Source organism: Rhodamnia argentea, chromosome 6 (genome assembly GCF_020921035.1).
Source record: "Rhodamnia argentea isolate NSW1041297 chromosome 6, ASM2092103v1, whole genome shotgun sequence".
Taxonomy (NCBI): Eukaryota; Viridiplantae; Streptophyta; class Magnoliopsida; order Myrtales; family Myrtaceae; genus Rhodamnia; species Rhodamnia argentea.
The window spans coordinates 24187335-24207125 of record NC_063155.1 but is presented as its reverse complement, the minus strand read 5'-3'; the positions used below and the strand labels follow the sequence as shown (position 1 = coordinate 24207125).

At 41.1% G+C, this 19791-nt stretch overlaps 2 protein-coding genes across 2 annotated transcripts; both read left to right on the top strand.

The window, feature by feature from the left end:
- Positions 1-8847: 8847 nt before the first annotated feature.
- Positions 8848-13605, top strand: LOC115749323 (glucose-6-phosphate 1-dehydrogenase, chloroplastic). Its single transcript, XM_030686081.2, has 10 exons — positions 8848-9383; positions 9963-10186; positions 10306-10400; positions 10561-10675; positions 11600-11805; positions 11887-12036; positions 12117-12237; positions 12315-12544; positions 12660-12860; positions 12988-13605. Exons 1-10 carry the CDS (start codon positions 9161-9163, stop codon positions 13235-13237), a joined length of 1815 nt encoding a protein of 604 aa, XP_030541941.1. The 5' UTR covers positions 8848-9160; the 3' UTR covers positions 13238-13605.
- A 3788-nt stretch (positions 13606-17393) lies between these two features.
- LOC115749325 (transcription factor TCP20-like) lies at positions 17394-18728 on the top strand. Its single transcript, XM_030686083.2, has one exon. It carries the CDS (start codon positions 17599-17601, stop codon positions 18460-18462), a length of 864 nt encoding a protein of 287 aa, XP_030541943.1. The 5' UTR covers positions 17394-17598; the 3' UTR covers positions 18463-18728.
- Positions 18729-19791: the final 1063 nt, after the last annotated feature.

Genomic DNA, 19791 nt, shown 5'->3' with positions numbered 1-19791 from the left:
CAGGACACTGGTAAAAGTTTTGAGTCCTGCAAACCAACTTTGATTTGAGATCCAACCCCAAATTGTTCATGAAAAAGTTTTTAAAGGAACTATATTAGAAATCCAGCAAAGTTTGCATGCTTTGATTGCCTAGTGGACCTTCTTTACAACCCCGCTCTGCACTACCATGCAAAGTGACTCCCCAGAAAAAGGTGAGTTGAAAAATCTGAGCACCTCTCAAAACTCCATTCTTCCTTCACTTTATAGATTTTGCTTTGTGAAAGCCTCATTGAACGCATGATTATTGTGAAACGTTTTGATTTATAAAAAGCTACAAACCGAAATATCTTCTCCTGGTGATACTTGACGTCGGCATAGAAAGTTTTCCTTTTGCTTCCAACAAGGAAAGTTCGGCACTCTCGAATCAACAAAGATTGAACGTCGCGGTTTGAAATTAGATTAAACGATTGCAATTGCCCCTTGAATTTGCGTGCTTATTTCACAGAAAATCAATGATCTAACAGATATTTTCCTAAAAGTGTAGAAAAATTAGGCTATATGAATAAATCCCTATTATCAACAACCATTTATACTACAACATTGATGAAAGCGATCATTTGCGTTCCATTCATTTTTGCAAGCGGGATGCTTTTGGAAAAGAATGCGGATGCTTTTAGATAAATTTACTTTTTCTAACACGCCTCGGTGGTCTAATTTCACCTTTTTGAGGAATAAGCCAGCCGAAGGAAGCTTTCCGAGGAATTATGTAATGCAAGATTCATACTATAATGTAGAAACCGGAGGAAATGCACATGGTTTTTGGCTCTCCTTTCAAAACGTGCTACCAAAAGTAATAGCATAAAAGGCATTGCATCACCAAAAATCACTAGAAAAAACTTTCATGTCCCGGAGCTTCCTTTGGCGTCCCACTTCTCAATAAATAAAGTAGAAAAATATATTTAAAAAAATCCTAAAGTTAGTGTAATTGTGCCAGTTCAATCTTAAACTGTTTTTTTTTTTTTTTGTCAGTTGAGTCTTAAACTTTTTGCAATTGTGTCAATTCAGTCCATTTTTCAAGTTGGATCTAACGTACTAATTTTTAATAATATGTTAGTATATTTATTTTTTTATGTTTCTTTTTTGTCAAAACCTATTACTATAGTGCCCGGCAACCACGGGCAAAGCCCCCTTGCTAGATCTAGACGAGGGTAGCCTTGCCATGGCATCGGTCTTCATGGCCTCGTTAGCTGCTGGTGAAGCCGCCTTCGCCCACAACCGGCGAGGCTGCCCTCTCCTGCGGCTGTTAGCGGCTCGCCGGCAGCAATAGCAATAGGTTTTGAAAAAAAAAGAGACAAAAAAAATTAAAATATCGTTAATAATTGTCCATGTCAACGTCGGTTGGCAAAGTAAACTGAATTGGCACAATTACAAAAAATTTAGGACTTAACTAACAAAAAAAAGTTTATGACTGAATTGTCACAATTGCAATAGGTTTATGACTTTTTAGTAATTCTCCTTAAACAGAGCTATCAATACCCAAATGCACATGCTTGCTTTGTACATTAAAAATATTGAATTAATACCACGAAAAATCTCAAACTGGTACATTTCTAATAAATTCACACCAAACAAATTTTTGGGTCATTAAGAACCCCAAACTGATACATGCGTGACACATTGACCCCGTGTTAGCTTTGGTCAAATTTTGCCATGAAATTTTGTAATTTCTTAGTATGCAATCAACAAAGTGTTTGTTCTAATTAGTGAACAAAAAGAAAAAATCCTAGGAAAATTACCAAAAATATCATAAACCTATTGCAATTATGTCAATTCAGTCTTAAACATTTTTTTTTTGTCGATTCATTCCTAAGCCTTTTGCAATTGTACCAATTCAGTTCTAAACCTTTTTTTTTTCTATCAATTCAGTCTTAAACCTTTTACAACTGTGCCAATTCAGTTTGTCCGGCAAACTTTAGCCGCCTAGCCTGCGACCTAAAATTTTTATTTTTTTATGCTTCTTTTCTTTTTTTCTTCCTATCCCCTCTTCTTCCTCCAGCCTGTCGCCGGAACTTGGCGACCGGCCGCAGGACGGCCGCCCGCGACCTCACCATGGTTGGGGGAGGCCGAGCCTCGCAGTGGCTAGGCGAGGCTCGACTTGCCATCTTAGATCCGGGCGAGGTCGAGCTTTGCCATGGTCGGGCGAGGCCGGCCGACCGACGTCCACGTCAACGTTAGAAGGCCAAAATTTTTTGGAGGGACTGAATTAGCACAATTACAAAATATTTAATATTGAATTAGCAAAAAAAAAAAGTTTAGAACTGCATTGGCACAATTGCAATAGGTTTAGGACTTTTTTTTGTAATTTTTCCAAAAATCCTTGTTAAGTTCAAGTGATGTCGTGATTAGTTCTTAATAATTCTTCATGAGCCTACTTATTAATAGAAAGAGAAAAGCGATCTATATAAAAACCGGCTTACAAATTTGGTATATCAAGTGATGCGACTAGACATGGCTACGGGCCGGTTTGGTCCCGGAACCGGCCTGTGGAATAACCAGAATCGGCCCGTTGACTAGGAATGCCGGTTCCGAACCGGAACTTGTTCATCCCCTCACAGGCCGGTTACGGTTTAAAAAAATTCAGAACTGGTTCGGAATAGGCGGTTCCGAATCGTCGAAAAAAAAAACAGTGGCTCTTTTCCTCTCCAACGGCCCAAAATTGGGCCGAACCGGAACCAGGATTGCCCCTTCAAGGGCCGGTTCTGGTTCAAGCATGGCCCCGAACCAGAACCGAGACCGCCCCTTCAAGGGCCGGTTCTGGTTCAAGCGTGGCCACGAACCGGAACCGCCTGTTCATGAACCGGAACCGGCCGTTCACGGCCCGTGGCCATGTCTAGATGCGACAAACTGCTTTTTTATTGGGTATCCGACTATGGTTACTATATAAATGTCCATTTACAGTCTGTCACTTCACATGAAATTATACTTTTTATCGACCGGTTTTAATATATAACTATAACCTGAGGGGATAGCAAAAGATGTTCCCATTGGATGGTCGAAAATGCATGTGCAGCAAGAAGTGAATGAATGAATAAGATATTGTGTCTAAACTAACTGGAAACTTCAAAACCATCAAGTGGGAGGCTTAAACAAAGGCACCCAAATGAGCACATTATTAATCTGCCCATTTCCTTTTCCAAAAGCAATTCTCCCCTAGAAAGAAAGGAAGAAGAAAAAGAGCAAAAAAAAACAACAATTTTAAAGTTAAGAGCAATATTATTCACAGATTCTCTCCCAGAACTTCCCCCTTTTACCTCTCTATAAAAGGCCTTCTGTCACTGCTCTATGTTCAGTCAGATGCGAAATCTCACTCATCAAGGCTTTGCTCATCAACCTTGATAGAGGATCTTTTCTTTGAGGCTTCAAGAAAGATGGAACCCATTGAAGCACTGAAGCTTCAAGCTGCCATGAAGAATCACAAGCTCAAGAATCACCACCACCTTCTTTCTAGTTTCATCCCTTACCTTTTGACTGCCCTGACATGTAGTCTCTTCTGTTCCTACCCCTTCTGGTTGCCCTCCATCGAGCATTTCCTGCTCGTCGCCCTTCCCCACTTCGGGACTTCACTGCTCAGTCCGAAGTGCCTGTTCTTGGTAGTGAACGCCATCGTCGCCTTCCTCCTCAGAGAGTCGAAGCTCGGGGGCCTGCACTCGCCGGCTACGTCGCCCAACGACATCTACGAAGAGTACGTCGAGAGGAGCCGGACCAGGAAGATGCTTTCCAGTTGCCCGGAAAGCGAAAGTTCGAGGGAATTGGAGAGTGAGAGATTGACTGGAGATGAGGCGAGAGAAGAAGAGGAGTTGGGTGATGATAATGATGACAAACAAGAGGCTGAACCAGAACAAGAAGAAGATGACGATGATGAAGAAAAGGATGAGACAAGTGTGCCAGAGGAGGATGGGATTCCTGCTGAGGAATTGAAGAAGAGAGTCGAAGAATTCATTGCCAGGGTTAACAAACAAAGGTGGCTTGAAGCTAAATCTCTAATGTGCGTTCGTTAGGGCATGACTTTGCCTTACGGGCTAACACATGAACATTATATGACAAGTGGCATGCTCACCTGCGAGCTTTGTCCAGCAGTTCACAGTTCATGGTCATTTCAGCGAGTGTCTAATCCTAGCAAATCTCTAATTCTTCCGCATGTAATGAATCTACAATTGTTATGTATATTTAGATTGTATTCTTGAAATATTACTTATAGGTTTAATTGTAAACTTGATTAAACAAATTCCTACGTATAAGCTATAAAAGAAAAGTTACATGTTTAAAAAGTTACATCCCATGATCGTACCGGTTTCGCCTCGGCAATTATTATTAGCACTAAGATCTTTCAAGTTGATAAGAACAAGTCTTGCATCTTACTAGGGACAATTACCAAAAAAAAAAAAAGGTCATCAACTTATTATACTAGTATCATTTCAGTCATAAACCTTTCAATTGTGCAAATTCATAGACAAAGTTTTTCACATTTTGCCAATTGAGTCGATTCGATCAATTTTGGAGTAAAATCGCTAACGTGGACGTCGACTATCCTACGTGACGTGATTTTCTTTGACGTAAATATAATAATATTTTACTAATATGTTATAATTTCTTTAACGTTTTTATTTTTTCTTTGAGGGCTGGCAAGGGTCATCGACCGACCCTCATCGGCACTAGGCGAGGGCGCGGCAACGTTCGTCAAATCTGGACAATACGTGGGAGCCGCAACCCTCGAGTTTGGGCGAAGCCACGTCGCCCGGATAGAGTGAGGTGCCCCGGCCCTAGATCTAAAAAGAAAAAGAAACTAAAAGAATACAGAAAGATAAATTTTTTTATAATTAAAAAAAAATACTAAGATGTTATTAAAGATGTCGACGTAGATGCCTGGCGTTTATCTCTGTGATTTTCGATCAAAACCGATTGGATTGACTCAATTAGAAAAATGTTAAAAAATTTAGAACTCAATTGGCACAATTGAAAGATTTAAAACTTTTTTGATAATTTTTCTCAATTTTAAGTCAATGAGAGAAAAAGTTAATGGAACAAATTCCCACATATAAGTTATACAAATAGAAATTAAATGCTTAGGAAGTTGTATTTTATCGAGCGTCCAAGAATAGTGAATTTTTTTTTTTTTTTGGGTCAATAAGAATAGTGAATTTTAAAACGCCTGTTGCTCTACTGACTAGGTAAATATTAGAAACTAGGTAAATTGCAAAAACCATCATCATCCATAATAACTTGCATGCATGCATGCATACCCACTTTTCACAATTTGCCAATTTTTCCTTTTGAGTTTGACCTCACATTTCAAGTTTGCATCTAGTTGTCCGGGATTAATTTATATCATATCATTAGAAAATCGATTATGTAACAGCTTTTGGGTGACTGTTATGTTAACGGTGTTGATTAAAAATTATTATGAGATCTCCTCTTTTAAAAATTCATAGCTCACAACACATTATTATTTTCGAAGTTGCTCAAAAACTATTATGCTAGTAAAGTCCATATCATTATTCTGCAGTGACGCAACAACTTAGGTCTGGACTTTTTTTTTATTAAAGTTTTGTTGACCCTTTTGACGTTGGTGTCAGGATGGCTGATATTCCTTCCTTAGCTCCGAAGAGTTGGCCTCCGTACTTCGTGAAGTGGCTGCTGCGCAAGTTAACGGAAAAAGAAGGGAAAAGCGTTGAGGACCAATTTGAAAAATAAGCGAATTCGACACGTGATAATTTGTCGCCGATCCGATCATTGAATTCGATCCACCTTACGCAAATATTTTGCTTACAATCCAACCGAACCGCCTACTACATCGATCTTGCAAATCGACCTTAGTACATTTGCTTTACCGCGGCATCTAAAGAAGTTGTTGGGGGGGTTTTCGGATGTCTCCGGTCCCGGTCGCACGCTTGTGGCCGGTTGCTCCGGTGGATTAGTGTGAAGTGAGTCTTAAGCAAGCAAGAAAGCGTTTTGATAAAGAATCGTTCGGGGGCGCGAGTGAAACATTTTCACCTCGGGTTTTACACAGTTCTCTTTTATTAGATCTTGTAAGCATGGACGTTGGTGAAGATATTTTCCGTGGACATGTGATCCTTCATGATGTTAGTTTTTTAGCGTTCTCCTGATCAATGCCAAAGGTTATGAAAAATATAAAGAAATGACGTAAATAATCTCCGAACTTTAATCCAACATACAATATGGTTCTTGAACTCATAATTTGTTCAATATGGACCATAAATTTTAGCCTAATATGCAGTATGATCCATGAACTTTTGATTTGTTCAATGCAATTTATGAACTTTTGGAACATTTTCAATGTAATCCCTAAGCTATATGAAAACATTCCATATTTTCCTTCCATTAAGTCGATATCGGGGACAACATTGAATACATTCATATAGTTCATGGCTTAAATTAAATATGTACCAAAAGTTCAGAATCGTATTGAACAAATCAAAAGTTCAGAGACCACATTACATATTGGACTAAAGCTCGGGAACTACGTTAAACAAATTATAAGTTCAAAGATTACATTGCACATTACATATTAGATCAAAGTTCGGAGACTATTTGTGTCGTTTTCCCTTTAAAAAGAGATGCTTGATTCGCGCGGGTTCTCTCTAGGAATTGATACTTGACTAAAGAGAGTTAGGCCAAATCCCGCCACAAAGTGCGCATTTTCAACATTAATTAGTTGCTTTTTCCCCATAACACGGGATTAGCAGCTTAAGTAATGTGGGATAACCCCGTATAATGCACGGCGCAAAAACGGTTGGTCATTTGTGCTCACGAGACAGGATACTAAATGCAGTGATTTCGCTAATATGAGAGGGCTGACAATTGGTGTTGCTTGTAATTCGCGTCGGTGAAAAACATGTTGATTTTGACTCCACGTGCCAAACAACATTACGGATAAAACGTAATAGTACGTTCCTCGACATAGAAAGCTAAGCGCGTCGTATCAGCCGTGGGTTAGATTCCCTGAATTCTCCTGTCAGGACAAGATATCACAAGCTTGCGTTTGCGTTTCCCCACTGGCACATGGTGGAACTACGATGGCGGGCTCACCTAATTGATTAGTTAATTCTTGATTGGAGCCTTCAATCTGACATTATTAAACTTGTCAAAATAGTCATAAACCCATTTCTTAATTTTGACAGAAAAAAAAAAACTCATATATAATGTTTTGACAGGAAAAAAAAAAAAACCCATACGTAATGTTTGAAAGAAAAAACTCATATATAATAGGTTGAATTGTTAAGTGAGTTAGTTATATTCCATAAATGGGTCATAAATGAATTTAAATAAAGTATATATTAAATAGGTTATAAATGGATTATAACTTACTCGGACTGAATCCACCCGACCCTCTCTTCATTCTCTCCCATTTTCACTCGACTCACGCTTGCTCGCTCCGCACTTTTTTTTTTTTTTTGGTAAAGTGCTCGCTTTGTACTTTAACCTCAATTTTAGCGTAGATTTTTCTAGATTTAATTAAGTATGAAAATACTTTAGGAATATGAGTCGCTAGATCTGCATTATAATAAAATAGGTAATAAATGGGTTATATGGATCCATTTGGTTGGTAACATTTATAATCTAACCCAAATTCGATCCGACTCACCCCGTTCGATGGGTGTACGTGACATTCTAGTGGAGGCAAAGGTGGATCCCAATCCATTCAAACCTTTTTCTATGCTTCAACAGCAATTGATCATGTGGAAAGAACCTAATTGATGATATCTCGCTATCGCTAATAGTCAACCTACAGAGAAATGTCAAATGAACAACAACAACAAAAAAAGAAAGCGGCTCGTGGGCAGCTGCAACCGAAAGCGTGCGACTTGAAGATTCATAGGCCGGGGTCCCAATTCGAGCCTCTTAATTTGCTGACTCTAGCCCAGCCCATTCGTTCTTGTTCTCGTCACATTTGATCCCCAGTTCCAAAGGAAACAAACTGAACTCGAGCTGGTCAAACCATGCTCCCCAGGGAAATCCCATGTCATTATGATATTTAACAGTCGAGTACGTCATTCGGATTTATCCCATTTCACTTTTAAAATAAGCGTGGAAAAATTATCATGCTACCGAAATTAAGTAAACATACATATGATTTCTCCTAGATAATTTTTATAAGAAATATCGGGTAAATTATTTCGATGGTACCTTAAACAATCTCGTACATCGCATGCCCATTAAGACTAGTTTACAAGATAAGATGCTTTTTCACGAGATGGTCTAGCTTGCGCAAACCGCTTCCATTATGATCATAGTCAGTCTGATCTATCGAATAGGATCAATGTTATAAAGAAAATTCCGCCGATCTCTTAGGCTCTTGGAGAAAGGGTTTTTCAATTTTGATGTCAGGTTGTCTACCCTACACGTCTTAGCTACTTGTTTCAAAGCCCCCGTCAATTCGGCGTGCATCATGTGGAAAGTTTTTTAGTGTCTAGTCCACGAGGTATATTGGGCTTAGGTTTGGTGGGTAAGTAAAATATTAGTTAACCAAATCGATTAATGATCAACACATAATCACCATCGTTATAATAAAAGTAAATAAGGAAATAACCAACCACCGGGATTTGGTGGTCATTTTTCTTATTTGAAAAGAGAGAGATGACGAGTTCGAATCCCTACTTTTGGAGAAAGTGGGATAGGGACGCGTGAATAGGGAGTAGAGTTTCGCAATCACACCTGACATATAGTGTATATAGCGCAGCTTGTATAGTGAAACATTAAATTAGATTAAAAAGACAAAGAAAATAATCCGATAAAAAAAAAAAGCAAACAAAATTCTGACGAAAGCACCACTTGTCTCCTTTCTACGCAGAAGAAAATGAGAATTTGATGGGCGATTCCTTGTTGCAAAGACAAAACCAGCCTTTCGGAGATCTCAAGGGACTCGCCCCCTCGGCATCTCCGAAGCTCCTCCTCTTCTTAATGGAAACCATTCTTGCGTCTTCGTAAACTCTTTCATTTCACTCATCGTCTCCCAACAATCAGGAACCATTTTCGCCGCTGTGCGTCGACGATCGAAAGGACGAGCGGCGCTTGTTGTTTGGTGGGATTTTGCTTTAGCAATACAGCAAAGAAAGCTCCGATTTTTATTTTTTTTTTGGCTTTTCCGAGAAAGTTTGATTGGATGGCGACGCTTTCTTCGACGAGTTGTCGCTCATACGCAACTCCATTGTCGCCGTCGTCGTCCTCCTCCTCCTCGTCTTCCCACGCGCCGCCGCCGCCGTCGATATATGGACACCATCATCGGCGGATAGCGCTATCTTCGATTCCGAAGCGGTTTTGTTCGGCTAAGGTTTCTTCTCGGTTCCGCGGGAAATGCTTCACAAGCGCCATACACATGCAAGATGGTTCGTCATCTTCATCTTTGGTCCCTTTTTCAGATTATCATTATGCATAATATTGCCACAATTGCAGCGGCCTGTTGGTCATTTTGTCAGCTCGGTCTTGGAATTGACCCAACTCATTAAGTTATCTCCTGTTTGTATGGCTGCCAATCACAGAACGATGTCCTTTTAATTTCTGATGTTGTTGTTGGTGTTAAATCGAATTAATTTATCAGAATTGGAGGTGGTGGGTGGTTGTGTAGATTTGTAGGACTTTCTCAATCGCTTATCATGATCTCTTGGAAACTATGCGGTCGGTTTAAGAATGTTTGGCTTGATATCTGATCAAGTGGCAAAGATAATTGATGGTATTTGTGCATGTTAATCTGGAAGTCTTTGTTCAGCTGGTCCTGTTGGGCTACTATCTTCTCTGTTCTAGGACATAGGGAAAAGAAATCGATTGAACATCGTGACTAAACCGTCCTTTATGGCAGGCATTCTCTCACTCTTTAAGGAAATGGTAAAGCTTCTTGTGAGACTGATGAGTGTGAATTGTGGGACTTCTCTTCCTGTCTTCTTTACTTGTTTGATCATTTCATTTAGGTGCAGTAGCTCCAGCACTGGTAAAAAATGAGACTCCTTTCAAGGAATTAACAGAGGGGCTGGTCTCAGCCACATCATCTGAAGAAACTAAAGTTGCAGCTGAATTCTTGAATAACAATGGCTCCACCGTCAGTATCACTGTTGTCGGGGCCTCTGGTGACCTTGCCAAGAAGAAGATATTTCCTGCACTTTTTGCGCTGTACTATGAAGATTGTCTCCCTGAGGTATGGAGCTATTGGAAGTATGCTTGCTTAATCATATGAAAATAATATCTTTAGCTGTGATTTGTGCTTGTGGATGCATACACAAAGCAAGCTGAGTGATCATGCTTCTATGTTTGCAGCACTTCACTATATTCGGTTATGCTCGGACTAAGATGACCGATGAAGAACTCAGAAACATGATTAGCAGGACACTCACGTGCCGGATTGATAAAAGGTGAACTAGCTCTTATCTTTTCTTTCTGTGCGGTTTAAAATGTCCACCTTGCTGTTGAGGATTTTGGTGCATTACGAGATGCTCGACTCTCTTGGAAGCTGTCTCTTTGCTTATTGGGAGATTGGATCAAGCGAATAAATTTTATCTTTTTGTCTCTCAGGGAGAACTGTGGTGAAAAGATGGACCAATTCCTCAAAAGATGCTTCTATCATTCTGGTCAATATGATTCTCAAGATAACTTTGTGCAGCTAGACAAAAAGCTGAAGGAGCACGAGGTAATCTTAGTAATGTACTTGATTTTTGACTTTGCTAGTAATTCGCAAAATATTCATGCATTTATGCAAAGGGAAAGTGGGGATGGCAATTTGGTTTTCTGTGTCGTTTTATTGTCATGTCAAACCAGGTTATTGCACATTTCCAAAATGAAGAGCAAATGGCTTATGAATGAGGTCAAACGAGACCGGACCACATGACATGTTTATTATAGAGGGTCCAGTCTGATATAGTTATTGGCAGGACAAAAACCCCAATGTTCTAATTTTCTTGTGCTTTTATGCTTCTACCATGTTTATGGCGCCTTTCCCCCTTTGAGAATAAATTTTATCGTGGAATGCATCACATAGAACAACTCAATAATCTTATCTGTATTTTGTCCAATCAATAGCTAGGGCGTCTAATCCCTCTTAGATTAGTACTAAACTGAATACTTCTTGGAAGTCTAGTTTATTTGTCTAAACTCGTGTTACAGAATCAACATGTGGCGTCGCTTTAATAAGTCACGGCCAACCATTTTCAAAAGAAGTTGAGCGCATCATCTTGTTCTAGACCAGATTTTGTTTCTGGAGAATTACTTTTGACAAAAAATGCAACTCACTAGCAAGGTTATATCATGCGAGTGGGCCAACCAGTTGCAAGCCCTAAACACTAATTTTTGTTCTAATTTGCCATGGTTTTTCATAATTTGTGATTATTATTACGCAGATTATGACAGCTTGATCTAAAATAATCGAGTTGTTGGCTTACTCATTGTAGTTCAGTTCAAATTCAAACTCAATTGTATCGAGTTTGAGCTTTCTATTGGTGTGACTTGGTTGTGTAATTTACTGCATGCCTCACATAAGCTGAGGTGAGAGTTTTTGTTTGTTTTACTGATTCTCTTTTTCTATTTCATGGGACAATTACGAACGGTCTGTATATAGGGTGGAAGAGTCTCTAATCGCCTCTTCTATCTTTCAATTCCGCCAAATATTTTCATTGAAGCTGTAAGATGCGCAAGCTTATCAGCTTCATCTGGTAATGGCTGGACTAGGGTCATTGTCGAGAAACCCTTTGGTCGGGATTCAGAATCATCAGCTGCTTTGACCAAAGCTCTTAAGCAGTACCTAGAGGAGGATCAGATTTTCAGGTACTGCTTTCATCAACTATGATGCTAATCCATTGGTCGGTAATATTGAGTATGAGCTGACTAAGAGAGTGCTTCTTACAGGATTGACCACTATCTAGGGAAGGAGCTTGTGGAAAACTTATCCGTTCTACGCTTTTCGAATCTCATTTTCGAACCTTTATGGTCAAGGCAGTATATAAGGAATGTGCAATTGATATTTTCAGAAGATTTTGGCACGGAAGGACGTGGAGGGTATGTTTCTTTGTCTGTGGGCTTTTAGTCAATCTACTGCTTAAGCTTAAGGTTTGCTTAAATGCCACTGTGTGTTTCAGGTACTTTGACCACTACGGGATTATAAGAGATATCATGCAAAATCACCTGCTCCAAATGCTTGCACTCTTTGCAATGGAAACTCCTGTGAGTTTGGATGCTGAGGATATCAGGAATGAAAAGGTACTTAAACGGAAACCTAATTTTGCTTTTGTGTTTTTGGATGGATTGCTGTACTGATTATTTCGAGTATATACCAGGTCAAAGTGTTGCGTTCTATGAGGCCACTGAGTCTTGAAGATGTGGTTGTAGGGCAATACAAGAGCCACACTAAAGGAGGGATCACCTACCCGGCTTATACAGATGACAACACTGTGCCTAAAGACAGCCTAACACCAACTTTTGCCGCAGCTGCGCTTTTCATAGATAATGCGAGATGGGATGGCGTGCCTTTCTTGATGAAAGCTGGAAAGGCATTGCATAATAAGATGTAAATGTGGTTTTGAGATATCATGAACAGTTTTTACTTCTTGGTTTGAGTTATTTCGCAAAGAGTATCACGAATTTGCCTTTTACCTTTGTTTTTCTGCTGTCCTTTAACACAGGACTGAGATAAGGGTGCAGTTCAGACACGTGCCAGGTAATCTCTATAATCGAAACATAGGGACAGATCTCGATCAAGCCACAAATGAGCTGGTTATTCGAGTTCAGCCAGATGAGGCCATTTATTTGAAAATCAATAACAAGGTCCCTGGTTTGGGGATGAGATTGGACCGGAGTAATCTAAATCTGCACTATGCAGCAAGGTAACTTTCTTAATAGCTTCTATGTCATTAGGCACTTTATTGGCTTTGTACTTGGTGCGCACTTTGCACCACATTCTGCTATCATCTGCACACAAAAAAAGGAAATGATTGTCCTGGTGCTTTACAGATATTCAAAGGAGATCCCAGATGCATATGAGAGGCTTTTACTCGACGCCATCGAAGGAGAAAGAAGGCTGTTCATCCGCAGTGACGAACTTGATGCTGCTTGGTCACTCTTCACGCCGGTGTTGAACGAACTTGAGGAGAAGAAGATGATCCCCGAGTACTACCCTCATGGAAGCCGGGGCCCAGTTGGGGCCCACTATCTTGCAGCAAGATACAAGGTCCGTTGGGGTGACCTCGGGATGGAGCAGTAAACTCATTTGGGTCAGATCGTGGCTCCGACAGAGGAAAGCTCCATATGCCTAACCTTGGTTATTCTCGTTCACTTCTGAAGTGGATTAATAGGGTAATGTCCAGGTGCTCTGGTCAGGACCCTGGTATCATTAGGTAGAAGCAGCTCTTAGGACAGAATGAAGAGCAGGATCGGCGTCTGTCACCAGTGGTGAAAATGTTTCACGGCTTACTCCCATTTGTTCCGCTTTCTTACAAATCTGGAAGGCGACAAAACATGAGCATTTCAGGGTTTGTCTCATGGTATCCTGGTTTTGTCTTGAACTTCTGGAAGAAATGGTATGTGTAGCCTCTCTACAAATGAATTTCTCCTTGAATGGATGGAATTTGGTAATGGGTAACTCGAATACGTAAATCTAAGGAGGTAGTTGGTTACAAATTTGTTTCTTTTGCCTCGCTGCTTTGGCTTCTCAGAGTTTCTTCTTCTGGCAGGGAGGCATTGTGTCAAGTCTTGCGAATAAAATGGGAAAACCGAAAAGTAAGAGGAAGAATGAATCGATGTCGGCAGAAAGTATACTTCATTTTGATCCTGATTTGTCAAGAAGCTCAGTCCATCTTCGGGGTTGGGATTTTTGAGTAATGCCAGTTCTGATGATTCATGAATTCATCCAGAACGGATCAAAGACTTCTTCGGTTTTCTTGTTTTTTTTTTTTTTTAACCAAGAATAAAAACCGGTGGTCATATTGATTCACATCAAACATTTCCTAAAACCCAGGTACTGGTTTATGATGCCGTGCCCGTCGTCCCAGTCATCGTGGCAGGTGTACTGTGCATGTTCCACCATCAATCTCCAGCCAATCTCCACATCGACTCAACGTGCGCCATCGATCTCCAGCCAATCCCCACATCGACTCAAAGTTCTTATTTTGTGTACATAATGCTTGGGCACAATCGGTTTGGTTCGAAACCAGAGGTTGAGATTACCCAAATCGGATCGTCAAGAACCAAATATGAGAAGATAGATCTCTTTGGCAAACGTCCAATCCCTCTTCGACTAACTGCATCTTCTTCACTCTTTCATGAAACAAGATGAAGATCATCACGAATCTTGATTCACAGATGTGGTGCTCTCTGACACTTTTAATGCAACTAAAGGAAAACCCCTTTAAGCAAGTTCAGAATTAACACTCCCATTTAAACATGTTCACTGGCACCAGATGATTCCCTCTCTCTTTTTCTTTCTCATCTACATTATTTTCTGTAATGCGAGTAGGTAATACAACCTTACAGCGAAAGACAGACCAACGCCTCCGACGGATTGACAGCGTCGCACATCGAGACTCAAAAAAATAAAAATATTTGTTCCTAGTACTTATCTACCCACTACCCTTAAATTTGGATTACCATGTCCTCGGGCAATCATGCGATGGAACTAAAGAAGAGGATAGAATAGAATAGGGAAGGAGCCCCATTTTTCTAAGCGAACATTCCCAGACGACGTGGCAAAACTAAAATTTTTTTATTGTCGGCATCAGAGGCAAAGTAGAACCTTTTATTGGTGGAAATCGGGTGACGTGTCAAGAAGCTAATGAACGATAGGAGGAGGGGAGTGGGGACCCACGAAGCGGTGCCGAGTTGAGAGTGACGCAGAACCTATGGAAAGCCTCTGCGTTTGAGCAAATTGATGCATATGTTCCACCCTACTCATAATTACAAGACATCGCCCGGATCTTTGGTCCGACGACTTCCGAGGAACAAATCCAAATGATATTTTCCAAAAAAAAAAAAAAAAAAAGTTGAGAGATTTGTAGTTGAAAGTCGTCAAGATTCTCATTGGCTGCTCGGAAAGCAATAAATTCTTGATCAATGGATGGTGGTTGTTGCTTGTTAGGAGCTTGGGAGGATTTGGTGGGCTTGAGTGCAAAAGCTCTTTACATTACATGATGAGAACGGCAATTATGGAACGGGGCTAAGATTGGAGATTTGGTCAAGTTGGCGTGGCCTACTGATCATCAAGAAGAAGGGGAAGCTCAATGTGCCCCGTCTTATATGTTTTGAGCCTCGATGTGTGCTTTGCAGTCATGAGTAATAAAGGGCTATGCGCGCAACGAGAGAGAGAGAGAGAGAGAGAGAGAGAGAGAGAGAGAGAGAGAGAGAGAGAGAGAGAGAGAGAGAGAGAGAGAGAGAGAGAGAGAGATTAGCATGTCCAGTCTCAACCAAAGAATTTGATTCCTATAAGCAAGCATTTTTATCTCGAATGTCCAAAGGAAAGTCGAAAGAGGATGCCTCGTGAATATAAGATGCAATAAACTGAACCGTCATATCGGTGTAGTTGATTGGCGAGTTGGGGGATTTCTCATCGATGCAAGGACTAAAGACCATGAGTATATAAGTTCTCGAATAGGAGGAGTTTTTCTTTGATACGTCAATATCATATATTGACATGTGACATTCAACTTAATCATGGCATGTCTATGTTATCTACCTCTAAAATCAATGGGACTTAGTAACAGACTTAAAACTTTGTTGATCTAAGATGAACTTTCTTGTACAACAAAACATGGTTAGAAAGAGAAAATTTTTATTGTGGTGGTCGGTCGAATGGTGTAGAGATTACTCTCGGATCCCCTATAAAATTCTCGATTTCTTACGCTCCTCGATTTCTAGAAATCATAGTTCAACCTATTAATGAATGTCTTAAATTGAGCCGCGGATGATAATTATCATCATTGCAACTGAATTATGATCTTTGGAAATCGAGAAGCAACCAAAGGATTCGAGCTTGTTATTTATAAGGGCTCTAAATCAAATGAGGGCCCTATTCCCTTTTAAAAAAAAAAACATAATAGCAATTTTAGCTCGATATCCAATTCTGGCTTAAACTTCTTCTTTTTTTATTTGTCTCACAAAGAATCACCAACTTTGTGTCAAGTCTTCATTTTGGCCCTTTTTTGTCTCGTGAAAAAAGCATCAACTTTCAATGGACACCCAAATCTAGGCCTCGTCGAGTTTCCGTCCAATGATGCTGTAAATAATTCGACGTGTTATTTCATGTACACTAGGCGGATACTGGATGAAAGCTTGGTAGGGACCAGTTTGGGTACCAACTAAAAGTTTATGTTTTCTTCTACGACACAAAAAGAAAAAGTTTAATCTAAAATTGGGATACGTGTTAAAGTTGGTGTTTTTTTATGAGACAAAAAAAAAATGAGATTAGAGTTGAAATGCGAGCTAAAGTTGGTGCTTTTTAACGAGACAAATAAAGGTTCGGGCTAGAATTGAAGTTCAAACTAAAGTTGGTGTTTTTACTGAAATAAAGCCATCTAACCCGAGTAATTGAGGTTCAAATTAGACATTCAGGCGCACACACATACATATATATATATATATGTACGTATATGTTTAGAGAGAGAGAGAGAGAGAGAGAGAGAGAGAGAGAGAGTGAAGTGATTACTCCTCACCCTTCGTTTCCTGTCGGAAGGAGAGATAGGATGCTTTTGGCCAATTCTGTGTGTTTTCTGCACGGAGCATCCCCCATTTACTACGACACACAGGAAGAGAAACAAGCAACCGACTGGTACAATCCTGCTTGGAGAAGGGGACATCAATGCACTGACAAACCCACTTTTGTCTGAGTCCCCCAGTCACAGTTTGACGCATGATTGCTTGAATTTTCAACGTCCAGGCCCTCCAATTATAACACCGAGGTAAAAAAAAAGCGAACACTGTCAAAACCTAAGACCCCTTCTTTGCTGCTCTTAAGACCGGAAGCTTCTGATATTTGCGAGTGTGAAAATACCAAAAGAGAGAAGAAATAAAGCGTCTTCTCAACATCACTTGGTGCGGAAAAGTCTGCAGCAGCTCATGGTTGTCATCAGTTAATGGTGTCTGCAATAATTCTTGAAAGCAGCATCTTCCAACTCCTCCAATTTTCTGTGTTCTGATTGATTCGCACTCGTTGCCGCGCTCATCCATAGCATGGGATGGATTATAGACCAGCTAAGAAGGGTTCTCTTTGCTCTCCATTTCACATTTAGACCAGAACAAGAAGGTGAAACTTTGACAAAATCTCCTGGTGAGCAGTGTTAAGTCAATGGTTTAGAATCTTGTGTGGCGGTAAAGGGTCAAACGACAGAGAGATGGATCGGTAAAAGGAAGAAAGAGAAAGATAGTGGAGTGGAGTGACTTTAAACTTGAAAGGAAAAAAAGATTGAATTTTTTGTTTTTCTGCGGTCCCGATTCCAAACAGTAGCTCTCTCAGTTCACAAATTGCACTGAAAAGTCATAGGAAATATCTAGGGTTTTCTATTTGGAAGAAGATCGTCTTTGTTTGGCCCCATTCGCTCACCCTCTCTCTTTCTCTCTCTCTGCTTCATCACTCTCATGGAGTCCAATGGCTCAAATCAGCAGCAACACCCGAAAGAAAAGAACCCTTCTGAGATCAAAGACTTCCAGATTGTGATTGCGAGCAAGGACGACTCGAAGAAGCAATTGGCGCCCAAGCGAAGCTCCAACAAGGACAGGCACAAGAAGGTCGATGGCAGAGGAAGGAGAATCAGGATGCCTGCTCTGTGTGCGGCTAGGATTTTCCAATTGACCAGAGAATTGGGTCACAAGACCGATGGAGAGACGATCCAGTGGCTGTTGCAGCAAGCCGAGCCGTCGATCGTTGCAGCCACTGGGACCGGGACGGTCCCCGCCTCGGTCCTTACCGCAGCAGGCTCCTCTGTTTCGGAACAGGGCAGCTCTGTTTCGGCCAAGATGGAAGGGTTGGGGGGTGTAGGGCCGCTTATTGGGTTTGGAGGCAGGGCCAATTTGGCAATTTCGAATGGGAACTTCAGTAGATCGCAGGTTGTCGCCAGCGGGGTCTGGCCCTCAGTGAGCGGTATCAGGCCAGGGTTCGTTCATTACCCGGATCAGTCTGCGGCTGTGGCGGCGAGCATGGGGGCCGAGAGCTCGAATTACGTGTCGAAGTTTGGGTTTCAAGGGGTGGAGTTCCCGAACATGAACGTGGGGCTGATCAGCTTCCCCACTTTCTTGAGTGGGTCCAACCAGAGGATTCCGGGTTTGGAGCTGGGGTTGTCCCAGGATGGCCATGGTGGGGTCTTGAATTCTCAGTCATCACTGAGCCAGATTTTCCAGCAGATGGGGCAGAGCGGAGGGGGCGAGACGGTCTCGGTGGGTCATCACCCCCAGCAACAAACCCCAGATGACGAAGGGGACGGTTCCCAAGAATCTGGGGAATAGAAGGAATTGCCATGTTCTTCTGGGTCATAGTAACTCCGGTCAAGAGATCTTGAGGGCACAACTTGCAATTTCATGAGGACTATCAGTAGACAAATCGGACGGTTTCCCAAGGTTGAAAAAGAATTTTGGCGTAAGAATGAAAATATTGTTTGCTGGAAAGTTCCTACTTTTCATCCGATTTGAGGTTGAACTGGGAACGATGTACTGGCTAACTGTGCTTTCTGGTAGATTATCTTAGGTCATCGAGGTGAGTATGATCAGGTTCTAGCTTGCTGGTCCTGGCCATCCCTAATGGGGTGTTCTTCTGCAGAGGGGGGGCGGTGAGCCGTCCATCGGTATCTGGTTTCGGTTTGATGTTCCGTGTGGCTTCTTGATTGAATTTTGAGGGTTGTTGATCATCTGTAGTCTGTACCATGTAATTTTTTGCACGTTTGTCGATCTTTTTCCCAATGTACAACACGAACGAGGTTAAGCGTTGGCGATGTATTGAGCTCCCCATACTGAACTAGAAATCACCAATTACTCGTAAATTGGCTTCTTCATTCAGTCGTCCTTATAAGCAATTAGGAGCAAAGGCTGTCCCGTCTCTGTAACTTAATCAGCTCGAATCTGTTTTCTTCTACAAACTTCGCCTTCCAAAAAAGGCTCCTCCATCAGGATGAAGATAAGCATTCTGTGCAGCAAGATATGCCATAAAATGTGAGCGACAAGCGCTGGATTTGATTTATCATGAGCATTGGATCTTTGCCCATTAGTTATGAGATTTCATAGATTCCTCGTAGGCATTGAGCATGCCCACAGGAAATTCTCCAAAAAGTCATTAACCTATTATATGGTGGCCAATCTAGTTCTAAATTTTTCAATTATGTCAATTCAGTCATAAACTTTTAACGAATTACCAATGTAGTCCTCTCCATTAAATTTTGTTAGAAATCGCTAATGTGGCGGTCCAGTCAAAGCCGGCCATCCTATGTGGCGTCGATGCTAACTTAGATATTTTAATTTTTTTTATTTCTTTTTAACTTTTTATCAATTTATTGTTGCTTTTTTTTTTCATTCTGCTTTTCTTTCTTTCCTTTTTCTCTTCATAGCCCCGGCAGGCTCGCCAAGCCTAGGCCAACCCCAATAGGTGAGGGCCTTTGTGCCACCTTGCTGGACTTGGCTAGGTCAAGCTTTGCCGAAGGCCGACAAGGGTCGGTCTCAAGGATCGGCCTCGCCTGAAGCCGGCATTGAGGATGGCTAGGTCGTCCCCCGGTAATTGCCTTTAGCCGATTGCTAGCCATGGCCAAGGCCCCAACCGGCGAAGGAAGAAGGAAAAAAAGAAAAAAA